The sequence below is a fragment of the Macrobrachium rosenbergii genome, chromosome 39 (genome assembly GCF_040412425.1).
Source record: "Macrobrachium rosenbergii isolate ZJJX-2024 chromosome 39, ASM4041242v1, whole genome shotgun sequence".
NCBI lineage: Eukaryota > Metazoa > Arthropoda > Malacostraca > Decapoda > Palaemonidae > Macrobrachium > Macrobrachium rosenbergii.
This window is the reverse complement of record NC_089779.1, coordinates 10,778,839-10,797,500: the sequence shown is the minus strand read 5'-3', so window position 1 is coordinate 10,797,500 and position 18,662 is coordinate 10,778,839. Positions and strand designations below refer to the sequence as shown.

Genomic DNA, 18,662 nt, shown 5'->3' with positions numbered 1-18,662 from the left:
TGCCAAACTACCGTAAAGGGATTATATGTGATACTTTCGATGATGCCATATCGTCTGAAAAAAGCTCATTGATACTTTCCATACCAACCGCTGGAATTCACTGAACCGATTTTTATTTTGTCCGGCAGTGTAAGGTGGTTTTCAGATCTAGTAATAGCTCATCCTACCTAAGATTTCACTTACCTGCGGGAACAAGTTATGATACTTGATTAAAGATGGGTCTTTCAACGAAGCCGCCCTGGCTGCAATGTCCATCAGAACCTGAATGTGGTCATCGGTCTTCAAAGGAAATACTTCCTTGATACATTCGAGGAACGCTGAACGATTGATCAAGCCCTGAAACACGTCAGGAGGTAAATGTTTTGTTCAATTCTTAGCCGGTACCGCGCTGGTATACATAGAGGGACTCCTCATGTGGATATGTGAGAGGTAATATTTATTGTAATATGTTTTAAAAAATTTGATTCTGGTTAGGTTTTCAGATAGTATTTCAAAACTTTAGTATAAAATGAAATAGAAAGAAAAATATTAAAAAAAACAATCATTTTACTTGAGTTTTTAAGTTGATTCTCGTCCCATAAATATAGCACAATCTCTTTCTAATAAATCTCTCACTAATTAATATTTTGTCGCCTTTGGAGTTGGATTCAAGGGATTAATTATCCAATTACGCGATAAGTTTTTAATATTCATAACCACGGAGCAAGAGATCTGAGATCGACCTCACTTCAGGTACCCCAAAAAGGGGTGAGGATTGATGATTTTAGGTACAATTGCTGAAAATGGCATTGGGCTCGGTGGTCAGTCGACTTTTTTCGTGTCGCAGCCAAGTTAGAGAAAGGCTCATTTAAAATATATCTGCAGAACTGAATATGTATATTATATATATATATATATATATATATATATATATATATATATATATATATATATATATATATATATATATACTATATATATATTTTTTATTAGATGACTATATATATATATATATATATATATATATATATATATTTATTTTTTTTTTTTTTTTTTTTTTAGATGTTACTGAGCTGAATTGTCTGTTTAGTATTATGTACGTGGAGTGAAGAGGGTTGAAAAGGAGGAATTATAGGTGAGAGGAAGATGTAGCAAAAAGTCTACTGTAGTTGAAAAGATTGATCCGTAAGTTTTGAGGGTGTGTGGTCATGTGGAGAAAATACGTGAGGGTGGTTGGGTGAAGTGAGTGTGAAATTCGGAGAAGCTGGGAGGAGGAAGAAGTTGGAGAATTAGAGAGTTTCAGAGATGACTCAACAATTCAAGAATGAATATAACAGCGATTGTTTTTTTTTCTTTTTTTACTCTGGAGAACCACCCCGTTTGGATAAACAGCTTAGGTGTTTGTGTAATGTGCATAATGATTTGCAATATGTGCATATGTATTTTGTGGGTTGGTTATGGTTCTTGAGGCTACCGTATGAAAAAGTACACACCTTTTCCGATGAGTCCTTGGATTTCAGTGTGTTGTACAGATTATTGACGATGTCGACCTGATAATGGTAAACTTGCTCCTGTACCTGGCCACATAAAATGCCCCAAAATAATCCGATCTGCAATTAATTTAAGACAATCATTTTTTTATTAGTCACAGTAGATGACTCATTACAATCCTGGCAAAAGCTGTATTGTAACGAAGTTTAGGTATACTGTTACTGACCTAAATTTTTTAGCATATGTTTAAGATTTGAAGTTGGAGACACCACGGAAGATTAGTGATCGAGAAAGGGAGGGATATTGAAAGGTTGTGTTACTTCATTTGCAAATGAAGCAGTTGAATACCTGAATGTTTATATAATTCGTATTTATTTTAAATACCTTAGTTCATTAGCACCGCGTTAAAGTGAGGCGAATAAAAGAAAAAAATATTTGTATTCATTACTCTGCATGGTATGTGTGTATTTTTGTAATATATCATCTCAAAATCGAGATGAATATCTCTCTCTCTCTCTCTCTCTCTCTCTCTCTCTCTCTCTCTCTCTCTCTCTCTCTCTCTCTCTCTCTCTCTCTCTCTCTATGGATTGATCGTAGCGTTTATATTCATCTTATTTTCATTTGAATTATTCACTCAGTAATATAACAATTTTCAGAAATGAAAAGAAATTTTAACTACAAGCCCAAAATTTACCTGTTCTTCGTGTGCCAGCCTTTGACAGCCATCGGCCAAGGAGTAGCACCATTCGGCTCTTACCTCTTCCAAGTGATACCTAGAATGAGGAAAGTAAACACAAAGTGTAGTGAGAATAGGGTCATAGCCGATGAGCTCATACACTGATCTCGAAAATAAAAATTTGATGACATTTTGGACTACTGTTTTTATACGACTTTTTGTCCGTTTCAGAGATAGTTTCCTTCTGAGTAAATCCATTTGAATTTTAGTTTTTGGTTGTCTAAATGTGAAGGAAAAATAAAGAAACTTGTAGTGATTGCACTTCGGTAACACATCCTATGTGCTTTATATCAAGATTGAAATGTGTCTTAACTTTTGACTAACACGTCCTATGTGCTTTATATCAAGATTGAAATATGTCTAACTTTTGACTATTGCAGTTGATTTCTAATCCTTCCCGCCGTGGTTTTGGATTACAACCGGAGGAGGAAGTGTATCCCTGATCAAATAGATCGAACATTTTCAGAGAGCCACACTCAAAATATCTCTCTGCCAAATCATGTGACTTTGCTTCAGATTCACCTTAGAATTCGAAGAGTGGCTTGTGTCTTTTTTTAATGTTATGCTCTTTTTAGTGAATTCGTGCATTCGGAATATGTTGATTACGAGCCTTCGAAATTATCAACTTTCGTATTCCGTTGCCATGTTTTTTTTAGTGGAATACTGCAGTTAGTACTGCTATAGCTAATCAGACATTCTATTAGGGATAAAAGTAAATAGTACGCCCAGTCATCCTTACCTTCCTTTGCAGTTTATATCAATCACATTCGATTGTTTCTGGTTCGTAAATGTTCTCCATGCATTTATTTAAAGTTAACATCCAACTTTGATGACCATAATTCCTGGACGCCACAAAGTAAAAATTTAGCCAGTCAGTCTGTCAGATACTACCAGAACCTATTCAGTGTCTCATAACGGATCCGGACAACTCATCCGTTCTACCGCAGGGTACAGAGCCAAGGGGCTTCTCCGTACCTTTCTTTGAAGTATTGATCCACAAAGTGTTCCATCGGATCCTTGTTGCACAGCTTCCTCTTGATGCCCCAGATGTCATCAATGATCAGCATTAAGTCCCTTTTCCCGAGGCGACGGTTTCTGACGCTCCCTTCGTATCTCAGGTAAGCAGGCACACCTGGCTCGTTCCCCTGCAAAGGAGAAATTTGAATGGGGTGCTCTTAATGGGGTGAATATGTTAAGGAAATGTGCATATTATTCGTTTCCGGGGTCCGTGAACTTTTATCGAATGATTTTACTTATTTGTTATATTTTGACATCACAGGTTACTTTCTTCTGTGAAAATAGGGTTATATCTTTTTCTTTTATCTTGGTTTTATCTTTTTTTAACCTAAGTATTTGAAGCGTTTTCCTAATTTGGATTGTTTTTATGTTTACCAGTGAATATTTCTATTTGGAATGAAATTATTTTGTCATCTCTCGTCCCTGAAGAATTTAGTAGCCGTCCTTCATATGGTTGAGCATGAAATCGATTATATCATGTCATATTTGTGACATATTGTGATGGCATTTTTATTAGTTTGTATGTTAGTGATGTAGCTATGCAAATTTTCACTGACCTTTTAATATTAATGTGTTAATATTTCACTGGATCTTGGGCCAAATTGTCAGGAAACCTGTTGTGTCTAGCTTTAGGTATTGATGACATATGAAGGAGACCATCAATACTACAGAAATAAATAAAAAACTGCAATTTCAGTTGCATCTTTCATTGCATTAAATTCTGTGTGTACATCTTACGGAGAAAGGTTATCAGAGGAATTTGATGGTAGGTTATCTAGAGAAGTGGAGGTTTACGACACCAATTTAATAACTTCGATACGTCGTAGTCGGCATGTCGACATCATGTTCATGTTAAACCCAGTTTTACATAAAATGAAACTTAATCAGACTCACGCTATGGCTGTGTCTTACTTTATTCTTAATAGTAAAGGGAAGAAATATTTATTTTGATTTGCGCTTATGGTTGTTCTATTAGTGTTTTCTTGATAGAAAGTAAATGTACGTGTTTGTTTTCATTGTGACAAAAGTTTTCCTATAGCTAATAAAGTAAATTATATCGAATTTAACGTTTATATGACTTCGTCTTTAACACTTTCATTCCTTTGTTTCTGTGCGAGAGTATTCCTTTGTTTCTGTGCGAGAGTATATTGTAGCTCATGAATTTCGGGATTAAAAAATATAGATTTTAGATAATGTCGTCTCTCTCTTTGCAAGCTAAAGTTTGACTGAATTTAGTCAGTCAAAAAGTAAATACTCCAGAAATCAGAAATTCTGCCCTGCATTTAAGTCAGTACATCAAGTAATTCGATGGACTTCTGAGAGCTAATGTCAGTTGATTCAAGCGAGATTAAAAACCATTCCTTCACAGAATTAAATTCCTCAAAAGGAACTGTCACGCTGCACTAATCTCGATATATTTTCTCTTCCTAGTAACGATACGAATTTATTCATCGAGAAAATGTCCCCTCACCTTGCAATCGATGAACTCACTGGTGGTAGTGAGTTGCGAACCGGTTAGTTCGGAAATTAGGACGTCCACCGTTTGGTCGCTCGTCTTCCCGTAGGACAGTTCTCGCCACCGGCTGATGCCTCCTTCTATGTACTCGGCGACCCTGCAGAGCGAAACTCCTGAAAGTTATCCTCTTGGAGAGGCTTGGTGCCTTACAGTAGCTTGACGAGATCGTTGGTGCTCGCTTCTAGACTGACACCAGGCTTGTCTCAAGGATTGACATTTGGAGGAGAGGAGGAAACTGGAACTAGGCAAAGTCGAGTTGAACAGTTAAGAAAGCAGCGACCAAAGGGAACGGATGAAACATGAAGGGCAAAAGGCAGTGCAGTTAGGGCCTTAGAATGGATGTTGCAGACAGCCAGGTGCTCCCGTATTGCTTTTAGACCTAGGAGTTAATGTACACACACACACACTTGCTCACCCAAGTATATGTGTTTATATATTTATTCGTTGGGACATAGTGCCTGTTTTTGACATAAATGCATTTTAGGATCCTCGAAAATAGACTTTGGTAGGGCGATCAGAGAGAAATGGAAAGTATGTCACGTAGATATGAATGTTTCTGGTCTTCTTTAGATTTTAGAAACTTCTTTATTCTTATCACGAGAGCAGCACTATAAAAACAGTATTAACAAGAAAGCTTTAGAATAGAACTGCTCTCCAAATGCTATTACAAAGAAAACACTGTAATCATACTCTAACAAGTTAACAAGTTCTACATATATTATCCCTCACTATCTTAACGATTGGGCTGCATATTATCCCTCACTATCTTAACCGTTGGACCTCAGCCCTTTATTCCGTTCGACTTTTCTGTTAATGTGTTCATTTTCCACTTTGGAATAAAAGAGAGAGAGAGCGAGCGAGAGAGAGAGAGAGAGAGAGAGAGAGAGAGAGAGAGAGAGAGAGAGAGAGAGAACCGACAACAATAGCATACCTGTTCCATTCAGGTCTAGGTGTGGCTGCCCGTCTCAGTGCTTGATTTTCCTCACTTAATCCGTCTCTTTCAGTTACGACCTGTTCATAGGAACCTGCAAAAGAGATTGACTGTTGATTGTCAAATTCCGCAGAGGGAGAAACAGAGCACGAACGAGATGGTCAGTACATGTAAGGCAGCCTTAGATTGCATCCATGGCTGATAGTTATTGCCGTTAAGAAGCCTTGACTAACGCTAGGATAAATGTACTGAGTCATAAGGATAAATGTAGTGAGTCAGTTGAAGAAATGGATGTGTATCAAATTATAATCAAACGTCTCTTACGTGTGTCTTTGCTTCCTTTTTAACGGTAACTTATAAGCAAACTTCTTCTTTCTTCTTGAAACAGACAAATGTGTTATCACAATGTCACATAGGCGTTACCATCCCATTAGAGCCAAGATACCAACTCTTGATATCTTGTAGTTACTTGTAATTTCTTGTGATTCATAAACATACGAATTTATCTCAAGTGTGTGCGCTTTTGTGTGTATATAAATTTTTGGGAAGCAATAACTAGTGCGTTTGGCAAGTGTTCTATGTTAAGTGGCTTATGGCTTACTTTCACTGTTCATCGCAACAAACACTGTTCTTCTTATAATCAAATTCAGTTTCCGGCAACCCGGAGGCTTTGACAGTTCGTAGCTTCATTTTCAGCTACTAACAACAACAACAACAACAATAATAATAATAATAATAATAATAATAATAATAATAATAATAATAATAATAATAATAAAAATAATTTTTATGCTTCTTGTACAGATTTCACCTTTGCAAGGTCGAGTGAGGTGGCACCATTGTTTTTATATTATTCTAATTTTTAACCATTTTTAAGTTATTGCTATCACTTGCTGGTATGTAATTTTCTAATAGAGACTTGACCAATTGGAAAAAGAATTCGTTTGAAATTTTTCTTTGTCTTTTATGTTGATAATTTCTAAACCTTATATAATGTCCTTAATTTTGAACAAAAAGCCTCCTGAATTTTTACTGCCCATGTGAAAACTCGAACATTTACAAAATGACAGTGATTTAAAGTTAATGACGAATTACAGTAGCGATAGAAGGAAACACAATCGAACCATTAAAAAGAACCAGCAGGTGACAGGAACCGTGCAGACTCGTAGAGAACTCACACAAAAGCGCTTCGTGTTGTTCTTTGAGCATCTCGTGAACGTGGCTCAGTTGTTTGTGTGAGGCGGCGAGCGAATTCAGGCGACGCTGCTGCCGGTCGAAGTCGGCCCTCGGGACGACCTCTCGGTATTGTCTTTCCATGTCCTGTAGGAGGCGTGCCTTTGAAGCCAGTTCCTCCCTGTTTACGACATGAGAATAGGGGTTGAAAACATATGACAGTATAATAGTGCGAGTTTGAAATATGTCTAAAAAGAGGAGATCTCGTGAAGGTGTTTGTTACTTCTCCGAACTGAAGTTGAAAATAAATGAATGTAAATAGAATTTATATATATATATATATATATATATATATATATATATATATATATATATATATATATATATATATATATATTCAAGTAATTCATTTTAAAAATGCATCATGCTAGGGTTGGAGGTATGGAAAAAACGCTAAAATAATTGCTTGCTTATTTTTGTGCATGTAGCTGTTGAACTGTGTTTCATGAAAGGTTTGCTTGCTTTATTCACTGAATTTTTGTAGGTCTTATTTGCTGTATGACAGAAACCTAAAGGTTTAATTATCCATATGGTAATCTCGAGCTTTGGCTCTCATTCTGTCACTTTAAAATGCTTGCTTTTGTTTTCGTTAGATTTTTTTTCTTTCAAGATGTAATTAGAACTTACTTCCTGTACAGAAATTCGCATGACTTGCAGTTGTCTGTGAATGTTTTTGTCATTTTCAGATATATGAATATACAGTATATATATATATATATATATATATATATATATATATATATATATATATATATATATATATATATATTGTGTGTGTATATGTGATATATATACACATATATATATACTGTATATATATGTGCGTGTCTGTGTCTGTGCGTGCATGCGAGTCTGTGTCCTTGTTTGATAAAATGGGTAATTATGTCATATTTAAACTTTTTAGCTCTCGTGCAGCCTAATGAAAGAGCTGAATTAAAATATTCGACTCGTTGGTTTTACATAGTCAGTTGACTCATTAGTCTTGAAAATGAATCGTAAAGCATGAAATGAAAAAATTCTAAATTATATTGTAATATAGTATTAGAAATAGACAACGTACCTACATTTACTGAGTGCGATTTTCAACAGCTGTGGGTCACTTCCTGGACCTTCACCTAAATAATTTTCTAATTTCTTCTTCAGTCCTCCTGCTTCTACCTTAGCCTGTTGGAGTAATTCTGTTAATAAAGCCAGAACAGTGAAGTGTACAAGCTAATCTACGTGTTTATATCATACAGACAAACAAATATAATTTTTTTGGTGCTAGTCTAAGAAACAGTAACATATTTTCGATACCAAGTACTATTGCTCAATCACTAGAATGCAATCTTTGAAGGAAATTCGACTTGGATTGAAAATCAAATAAAGGAAAGATATTTAAGGGAATTAGGGTCTCACTGAACTTTGAAAAAGTTGTGTTCTCCAAGATTAAAATTTCAAAATGGAAACCACCTGCACCGAGGTGCTCCGCGACTGTCATCCCTTACAGTGTTCTCTAGTACACCAGTTACAGTTAAACCTTCAGTCCAGGGAGACTTTAAGAAAAGTTTTCCAACACATATGCCCAATTTGCTGAATCCTGGGCGGTTATTTCCAACTCAGTAGCCTAAAAAAATTGGATCCTAATTACAATATATTCAACGAGTATAAAGGAACTTAATCCAGAATCACGTGATTAATGGCCCTCTCCGTTGCATAAAAGACATTGTTCCAAACAATTGAATAGTTGAACGAGAGCCCTCAACACACTCGTGTTCACATGCGGCTTGGTAATCGCATTAGAGATTGACTGCTCCAGCACACTGAAACCGGCTCCGTAGGGGGTTAGTGCCGTCAGTGCACCTCGTACGGTGCACTGTAGGCATTACTGAAGGTTCTTTGCAGCGTGCCTTCGCCCTTAGCTGCGACCCCTTTCGTTCCCTTTACTGTACCTTATTTTCCACCCTCTCCTAACAATTGATTCATAGTGCACCTGCGAAGTTTTCCTCCTGTTCCACCTTTCAGATCTTTTTCACTGTCAATTTCCGTTTCAGCGCTGAATGACTTTGGTCCCAGTGCTTGGCATGTATGCCTAAGATCTATAAATCAACCAATCAAAGCACTGAATCCGAGAGAAGGCTTCTATAAAATAAATGAATGGTTCCAGATATTACTACTCACGATGTGCGTGCAATTAGTTTGCAAGCTCGAATGGTTGCTGTTTGTCCCACTTTCAGATCTTAAACGTACAACTCAAGGACCCAAAAAATGAGAAGTGAAAAATAAACTAAGAAGGAACTTCCAAAGCACAGACCTCAAGGAAGTGGGCTTCCAGTTTCTTCTTTTCCTCTGCCATGCATACTGCTTTCTGATGTTCCTCCTCGAAGGCTCCTTCTGCCTGGTAGAGAAATCTCTTGTTAGTTACGTATTGTAATGTTATGGCTCATTTCCTCAATTAAGATTGTTTGAGAATGAGTTGGAGATTCTGAAGAATATAACCTATACAAAATCTGTGAAGGCATGGATACAACCTCCATATAGATTCTTGATAATATATGAAAGCAATTTAAGTAACTCAGTTTGACTATAACAGTTATGAAATCATGAACTTCGGTCTCAGGTTTCTTTATCTTCTGTAGAATTCTGTATTCAGAACACCTGAAATACCTGCAGGGGGTTGCCTCGTAAGAGTTAACTACATAATGCTAACCAGGTCTTTTGCTTGGTATATAATATCCAAATGGATCAAGGCACCATTTCGTTATCTTTTGTATAAGAATTAATATACATTTAAGTCGAGAGTTACTGGGTGCTTTGCATACTTTTATTGTTTGGGTTTATTCCAGAAAATGCTATTTCATTCTGTGTACATGCGATCTTTCATTTTCACTTATTTTTGCACGATTACCTCTTTCAGACAAAGAAATTTTGTTAGGACTGGATATAATAAATTTGCATATCTTCTAAATATCATTTCAGAAAATATCGGAATAAATTTACCTCTTCTAATTAAATAGGAAATTTTTACAAGGTAGGAAGTCCCTGGTGGCATCTAAGTTTGTATTACCTTCGTCAGTTGTTCTTTGAGATAGTCTCTCTGACTCTCAACATTTTCAAGTTCTGCAGACAGCTCGCTAGTGAGGGATTCCAGTTCTCTCAAGCGACAAAGTTCCTCAGCTCTCATTTTCCCATAAGGGTTATCAGTTTTGTCAAGCATTACCTTCAGGGGAAGAGATGGAACATTTCAATAAAGGAGCCTTTGGAAGGTTCAGACATTTTCATTTTCACGTTGCTCTTTTTCAGCTGAATTTTCTTATATGTAATGTTATTATGTAAAATGTAAAACAGCCTCTGATTCTCTAGTCAGGTACTTGATTCTTTCATAAATAATCCTATACAACTGTTGAGAAGTACTTTACGTCTATATATATATATATATATATATATATATATATATATATATATATATATATATATATATATATATTTTGGCAAAACCAAATATACGAAAACAGCTTATACAGAGAATAGTTTGTAGGGCCAGCCAGTGTACGAGTAATAAGAATTTTTGACAACGTGAATATCAGAATGTGAAATCAGTCGCAGAACCTCGGTTATTTTCAGCTTTCTGACGTATGCCTGAAGGTGCTGCAGGATGTGGTGATAGCCGTGATGAATGAGAGCTAGCAAGGTGTTGTAAGGTCGCACCATCTGTATCAGCTGGGCTAAAGTAGCTTCTACGACCATCATAAGACGATCCCCGTCGCCCGTCGTAGGTTGCTGAATAAAAAGTACATAAGAATTAAGCTGTTTAAGGATTAAGCTACTGTTATTCAGGAAGATAAGATCAAGACTTTACATGAAATAGCTAAAGTACAGAATTCTCTTTATTATATTTTTTATTGTCTTCGAGGAACTAAAGATGATACATAGTTGAGGAACTGATTTTGAATTTTTGACACAAAAGATCTATTCCTCAAATTTCTATTGTCGTCCATAGAACTGGACGATTAATAACACTTTTTTAGAAGAGATATTTGTTTTCATTTTTGGCCAGTTTTACCTGATGGTTCTTCAAGTTACTCGTGTTTAGTTTTTCTCAAAAAAAATAGCAGAAATTTTATGTAGTTGTAAATTGCTTTTTTATTGGAGACTGTATTTGCACACAGTTGAAGGGTAAATCTCGTCTTTCGAAAATGTCATCTTAAAATTTACAGGAACACTTAATTGTAAAAAGATGTAATAGGTAGATAACCAACAAAAATGAAAGGAAAATACGTAAACTGACTGAATTTATGTGCACACACAAGGATATAATTATATATACATACACAGGCACACACACACACACACATATATATATATATATATATATATATATATATATATATATATATATATATATATATATATATATATATATATATGTAATGACCTGAGTGGGCCGTTATGCAGGTTCTTTAACATACTCAGGACGGGGCTGTCATGACTGACGGCAGATGCAACAAACAAAGGAGGGAAAACAACAAAACAATAAAATGAGCTTAAAATTAATTTATTTACAATATTTACAAGTGAGTCAGGTCTGGTAAAAAGATAAAAACCATAAATACAAAAAAAAAAGCCAAAAGGGAGCACTAAACAAAATCAAGTTAAACAAAAAAGTAGCTTTAAAAAAAATGGCAAAAATAAACAACAGCAGGCAGAAAAAAAAAACCAAACATACGTCCTCCATCGGGGCACCAAGACAGCCCTCAGCTGCACAACAGGGACAAAAACCCACCAACCAGAATACCCCGATGGAGACGTCAGGACAGCCTCACGCTGTCATCAAAGATGAGCAGCTCGTGGTCACACGACTACTCATGGTCACACTCCACCTCTACGACGTGCTCCACTTCGTAGGCGTGCTCCAATTTGCTGCTCAAAAACTCGACCAACGTCGACCCAAAACTGCCTGCTGCTGCTGCCATTGCCGCTACTCTCGCTGCCCTACCAGACCCGACTTAAGACAGAAACACGGCAGCTCACCAACGAAAACATCAAAACAAAAAAAAAACTTGAGGGTAAGGAGGCAGCAATCCACAAAAGGGAACGAGCGGGGAACCAGCAGTTCCCAAAACCATCACTTAACGTGACAATATATATATATATATATATATATATATATATATATATATATATATATATATATATATATATACATACATATATATATATAAGACGTACACGAGTCATTCAAAAAGTTCTGGATCTCGACCGGGAAGAAGAGTGATAACCAAAACTTTTAGTGGTTGACAGCATGCTGCAACCCTTTAAATAACATTCACGAGAACTCAACTAACTACCTTCGTTACATTACAGATGAAGGCCTCTGGGAGTCAATAGGTGTAAGCAAATTTTCGAACTGAATAATAATAATGAAAAGAAAAGATCGCCCCATCATCAGGTATTTGCAAGAGAAGGATATGATCCCAAGATATTCTGTGGAAACTGGTCAGATCACTTGTGAAACCATTTAACTATCTCTGGACTAAGCGTGGGCTGCTTAATTCGAGCGGAGTGGCACCACGAATGATTATCTTAAGTGCAACGTTCTCAACCATCAGTAACAAAAGTGTGGATGCTATTCATTGCTTAGTTATGCTTAGTTCAGCAAACAGCCGCGACCACGGACATCAGTGCGGATCCTGCGAATCTTACTTCGACTTGACATCTAGAGGATGATCAAGCTTCCCGCAATATGTGTACCAGAACAAAACCTTGACAGAGTAAGAACTTCCAGGGCACTTTTGACTTTTCCAGACTGATCTAGACAGTTTCAAATGGAGGTCAGTAACCGAAGAGAAGGCAAAGAGTCACCACTTTGAACCTAAATTAAATACCCAAAGAAAGGAATGAAAACAACTCGGCTCTCTTCCTCCCTAAAACACAGTGGCGTCCGTCAGCAAGATGGTGGCCTATGCACTATGAGATTCTGATGGTGCTATCATGATGAACAGCTTGGCAAAGAGTTGTATCATTAATGGAGATTGTTAAACAACAGTTGCAATGTATGAAAAAAACAGTCAAGATTGCATGCAAAGGAAAGCTACAAGTAGGTGTACAGGACAATGCTCCTGTTCACACAAAAGCAGGTGGCAGTGTCAGAAGCTGTCAAATTGGTCTTTAAGTTGCTGCATCTTTTCCCCTTATTCACACGGCCTGGCACATGCGGATTTCCTCGTGTTTTAGTTTTCTGTAAAAGAAAACTATTGTGCCGGCTTTGTCTGTCCGTCCGCACTTTATTCTGTCCGCACTTTTTCTGCCCGCCCTCAGGTCTTAAAAACAACTGACGCTAGAGGGCTGCAAAGTGTTATGTTAATCATCCACCCTCCAATCATCAAACATACTAAATTGCAGCCCTGCAGCCCCAGCAGATTTTATTTGATTTAAGGTTCAAGTTAGCCGTAATCGTGCTTCTTGCAATGATGTAGAATAGGCCACCACTGGGCCGTGGTTAAAGTTTCATGGGCCGCGGCTCATACAGCATTATTCCGAGACCGCCGAAAGATAGATCCATTTTCGGTGGCCTTGATTACACGCTGTACAGAAAACTCGATTGCGCCGAAGAAACCGGCGCATTTTTCGTTTGTTTCAAACTTAATCCCTCCCTGCATGACCATCGTTTTGAGAGCAATAAAGGAGCCATTTTGCTGTGGAAGGATACGCAAAGGAAATGAATGCAACCTTCCTTCTGGGTGGATGGCAATCCTTGAACATCAGTTGACCAAGAGATTGAAATTAGGGGGAAACTATGAGAGGAAATAAAATGAAACCTATCTTTCTTCTGTGATGCTCTTTAGGTGAGGCCAAGAATTTGTTGAATGACCTTATAGTCGCATGCATGCGTGTGAGTACTTTGAATTTGAACATCACATGTTCGTGTGATTTCTGTGTATGTATATATGTATATATATATATATATATATATATATATATATATTAATTAATTTATTTATTTATTTATTCATTCATTTATTTATTTATTTATAAGACATGAAATGTTAAAGGGTCCTAAGTAGAGGGAGAAGGAAAGTTGATAAATAGCGTTTTCTGTTTAAACAATCTACCTCGGTTATATCCATAGCTTTGAAAAGGCTAGCAAGTTGAATCTGGGAAGTTTGAGGATGACAAAATGTCTGGCGTAAAATAGATCGGAGATCGGCTTCAAGAGTCAAAAGGGTGTTTGGCGTCGATCGCTGAGCTGACCCAGTCGCCCCTCTCTGTTTGGGAAACAAAATCAAGATTAATAACGATAATGACAGTAATGAGAATATTAATAACAGTAGTAGTGTTTGCAGGCTCTTGAAAGCCTGCTCTGAGGATGGAAATAGGTTTGCCTCCTGAGAAAGTCATTCTTCTTCCGCTCCCTTCCTCTGCAGTGCATTGAACACAAAAATTTTTAATGTGGAAGTTTAAGCGACCAAACAGTTACAGGAACTACATGGGTTAGTTTGAAAGATCGTTCGACCTTCTCGTCTTGGAAAAAATAATGGCAGAATGGTTTTTTTTATTGAAAATGGATAGGCTCTGTACGCATTCTTTAAAAAAAAAACAAATCGGAGGGCCTGTTATTATTTTAGGGAACACCAAATGGCTTTCAGTTAAGCAAGGCATACGGCAACAGCCTATGTAAATTCCCAAGTAGGTGAGCTGTTCAAAGGATCTTTCACATAATCATTCATTGCATAGCATTCTGGCTAGAGATATTTTTAGCTATGGATCGTGTATGGATTAAACTTGTAGTGGACCTATTATCCGTTCTATAAAGGGTTTCTTATATTATTCTCTCTCTCTCTCTCTCTCTCTCTCTCTCTCTCTCTCTCTCTCTCTCTCTCTCTCAAAAAGCAAAGTGGGTAAAATATACTAAAAAAAATACCCAAAACAACGCGCAACTGTACATTTTAGAATTACCTACATAAGATTTTATGTTTAATGAACTGATAGATTTTGGAAAGATCTCCCCAAGCCCTTTTCCAAACCCTAATAACTGCGAACGAAATGACAAACAACAGGTCATTACCCAAGTTTAAGGGAGAATTCGACCTTTCTTGTGGGTAAACGCGATGACGACGTCTCATTACTTCACAATAGATAAGGGAACTGTGTTTACGAAAATGGAAACCGTCAGGTGACGCTAACGAGAAAATCGATGCTGTCGTTTCCCAAAGTTTGCTCAACTTATCTCCCCGCAAACAGCATGGCTGGGCGCCCTTGTCTGTGGTCTGTTAAGTCCTCTGCGTTACACCGAAACCTAGTTGATGCCTGCTTCGAATATTCATCGGTTCCTACTTTAACTTTCTTTACTTCATTTATTCATCAAGATTAAATTTCCCGAAGCAGTTGTGGTAAAATTCATAATTCTCTCTCTCTCTCTCTCTCTCTCTCTCTCTCTCTCTTTACCTTAATAACGTCTTCACATTTCATTAGACGTATCTCTCTTGTCGTCTTCCTCCTGGATTCGTTGCTTTCCATGAAGTAGAATTTTGGTATATAAGATAAATGACGTTGCTGTTGATTTTATTCTTCGAGTTTTCTCGCTTTCTTCTTCTCTGTTCTGGGATGAAGATTGTGCTTAAACTCTCAACAGAATTTTTTTTTTAGTTGAAACCATTGAAAAACATCTCTTTTGCAATTTTTTTCTGGTTCTTTGATCATAGATGTAGGCATTTGTAGCTCTTTAGATACCTGTTATTGTTATTATTATTATTATTATTATTATTATTATTATTATTATTATTATTATTATTCGGAATACACTTTCACTTCATTTGAAAAACTTTAAATATACATATATAATAGAAATATCGAAGTAACATTGGAACATTAAGGAATATATTGTGAATTTGATTACTTGATTTCATCTTTCAATAGAAAAATTCTTTGTACACTTGCATATGAAATATATAATAAGATATTTTGTTGATTTGGGTACTGAAATAAACTTGTACCTTATATTTCGATCAACCCTGGACTCGCAGGTGCAAGACAGGTGTGCTACCAATTGAGCCACTGCCGTAAAAAAAAGGTAAAGAATGGAATCGAAGTCCTTATACAGCAATTGAGGAGTTACCTACCCAACTTACCTATCCACAGGGGACTCAAATGTAGCATTTCAGGTTCGTAACTAATGTGAGTGAATGCAACAGATTTAGTATGAATTTTTTTAAATTATTGAATTTTATTTTATTTCTATATATATTCTTGACCTGGCAATCATCGTAGCCGAATAGCACACAGAAAATTTATAAGCCAGAATATAATCCAGAATATTAACAATCACATATTTTGTTACTGGCTTCACACTCACAGATACGAGAGGCTTTTTTATGCTTTCGGCAATTAACTCGCTGAATTTAGCCTGCGTGACCGAGATTGCACTTTAAAAATGCCGGGAAATGTGATTTCATCTTTTTTCATTAACCAGCCATTTTCTCGTATGTTTGTCCATCAGTGAATTCTGGAGAAAAATAATCTCTACTTATTGTTTTCGGTACAGCATTATTCAGTATATCAGTAACTAAATGTTTCACGAAAAAAAATTCCTTTTTATCACTTCGTGAACCCAACTAGTTCGTCACTTCCTCAATTAGCCCTGGCTTTAAGTACTGTATCATTTTTGAACAAAAAGAGCCACTGAAACTATTTACTGACAGAGTGCGAATGAGCACTCAGTTTCTGAAACGCTGAAAAGTGGAAGTTAACATTCCTCTTTACCACAGAACTTTTGGTGATAAAACTGACAATTTTCCACAGAATGTATGAGAACCAGCGCGTTTTCTGACTGAGAGCTAGCTAGGATCACAGTGTATGCGCATGGCCAAAAAGAAAGAAGGGAGGGCTTTGTGGGGGGCGGGGGGAATTTGTTGTACAAATATACTTGATGTTATCGGTGGGCAGGGTGTAGGTCGCGTTGTTTCTTTAACAAAGTGCGCTCCTCGTAAAAGGAAGCGTAAGCAGTGCTTCTTTTATTTTAGAGCTTTCTTTTGTTAAATCGATCAGTTCCAACATCTGTCACCAATATTTTTGTGAATGCCATCTTGTTTGATTATATTAAGGTTCGGGTCTCTATGTGCGCTTCTGTGTATATTATATCTAATAATGATTTGGTTCTGAAGTTCATATTAGATATTGGGAGCAGTAATTCTCTCTCTCTCTCTCTCTCTCTCTCTCTCTCTCTCTCTCTCTCTCTCTCTCTCTCTCTCTCTGCTGCGAGCACACACGCCCACATATAAATGTGTGTACGTATATATATATATATATATATATATATATATATATATATATATATATATATATATATATATATATATATATATATATGTGTGTATTTTTATATATATGCTTTTTTAGTCAAGGTCAGTACTTTTTGTCAGTTACTAAGAAAAGCCAAAGATCATCCCAATCCCTTTGAGCATCCACACCCAGCCCAGGTGTGGTGCTAGCAACCTGATCCTGTAAGTGTCTGCAGAAAACCGGCAGGGCAACACCTTCTTGTGCCACGCCTTTTATAGGGAAAAGGTGCATGGCAAAAGAAATATGTAAGAAATATATAAGAATTAGTGTAACCCTTGTTTTGTGGCTCTTAAAAAATCTGAGAGGGATGACATTTAGTTATCTGTGCTAACAGCTGTGTCCCATTTGTTTTGCTTGCTTCTGTTAGTACTAGTACTGTAATATGTCACTCAGTCATTTAACAGTACTTGGTATTCTTTTGACACAAGCTTCCTTTTATACCCTTGAAAATAGTGTCAAATATTGTCAAAAGCTTCTTAGTATTGGTTACATAAGGTGCAGTTTGCAAAGTGCCCGTAAAAGTTATTGAACTCAGAAATATCTGAAATATATATAGTTATGGGAAATACTAAGTCAGTTGCCATGTCCCTCTTAATGGCAATTTCTTTGTTTAAGAAAATCCATGCAGCAGAATAATCCATCTAACAAGTTCAGGTTAAAGTTATTTTCAAATTTAACATGTTGCTGTCGAAGGACCCCCCATATCTGCCGACCTACCATTGTAACATTCATTAACACATTGATTTATACAGACTTTCTCAACCATAAATTTAACAGAAAAAAGAAATCCTAACTGCTGAAGTTCCACACACATTGTCAAATCATCTTCTACTTCAGCTTAATCTCTAGTTGGGGTCGCTTTTTTTAATGAGCCTTAACCAGATGTTTTTATCTTGAGTTTTCCCTTCGTCTATCCCTTTATCTCTCACATCTTCATGTCCTTAGCACTTCCATTGGCATGCTTTTCACTCCCCCTCATCAGGTACCCAAACCATCTCAGTCTTGAGTTTCTGTGATACTTTAATGACTTGCTGATCCCCTGATGCAGTCATTCCTCATCCTCTCGTCTCATCACAACACTCATCCATCTGAGCATCCTCATTTCTGACACATCTAAATCATTTTGTTCTGTTTTCTTCAGTGATGCCTCTCTTAGCCCATATAACACAGCAGGTCTTACCACTTCTTATGTACCTTGCCCTTGAGCCTAATAGGAACTCGTGAATTCAGTAGTTAACCTCTTTATCCATATTTTCCACTATGTCTGTGAATGAACTCAGATATTTAAACTTGAAGACTCTCTTGATATTCACTTCTCCCAGCTGAATTGTGGCTTTTTGATCATCATTCATTCCAGTTGTCATATACTATTCAGTCCTTCTTCAGCTTACCTTTAACACTCTTCTCTCCTAATGCATTTCTCCATCTGCCTAGCTTCTCTC

General features: G+C 36.7%; 1 protein-coding gene and 1 long non-coding RNA gene across 2 annotated transcripts in view; one reads left to right on the top strand and one right to left on the bottom strand.

Annotated features, from left to right (window-relative positions):
• Window positions 1–10,649, bottom strand: part of LOC136825837 (translin-associated factor X-interacting protein 1-like) — an 11,686-nt gene extending 1,037 nt beyond the window's left edge. The window contains exons 1-11 of the mRNA XM_067082793.1: window positions 10,405–10,649; window positions 9,950–10,102; window positions 9,197–9,280; window positions 7,964–8,067; window positions 6,849–7,024; window positions 5,671–5,764; window positions 4,695–4,836; window positions 3,182–3,351; window positions 2,165–2,243; window positions 1,473–1,589; window positions 184–336 (exon numbers count right to left, since the gene is read on the bottom strand). Coding sequence (XP_066938894.1) covers window positions 184–336; window positions 1,473–1,589; window positions 2,165–2,243; window positions 3,182–3,351; window positions 4,695–4,836; window positions 5,671–5,764; window positions 6,849–7,024; window positions 7,964–8,067; window positions 9,197–9,280; window positions 9,950–10,102; window positions 10,405–10,632 — 1,500 coding nt within the window. The 5' untranslated portion in view covers window positions 10,633–10,649. The remainder of the gene's footprint in view (window positions 1–183; window positions 337–1,472; window positions 1,590–2,164; window positions 2,244–3,181; window positions 3,352–4,694; window positions 4,837–5,670; window positions 5,765–6,848; window positions 7,025–7,963; window positions 8,068–9,196; window positions 9,281–9,949; window positions 10,103–10,404) is intronic.
• The window catches only part of LOC136825740 (uncharacterized), a 281,369-nt gene that overhangs the window by 196,761 nt on the left and 65,946 nt on the right, over window positions 1–18,662 (top strand). The gene's annotated exons all lie outside the window — the stretch shown is intronic.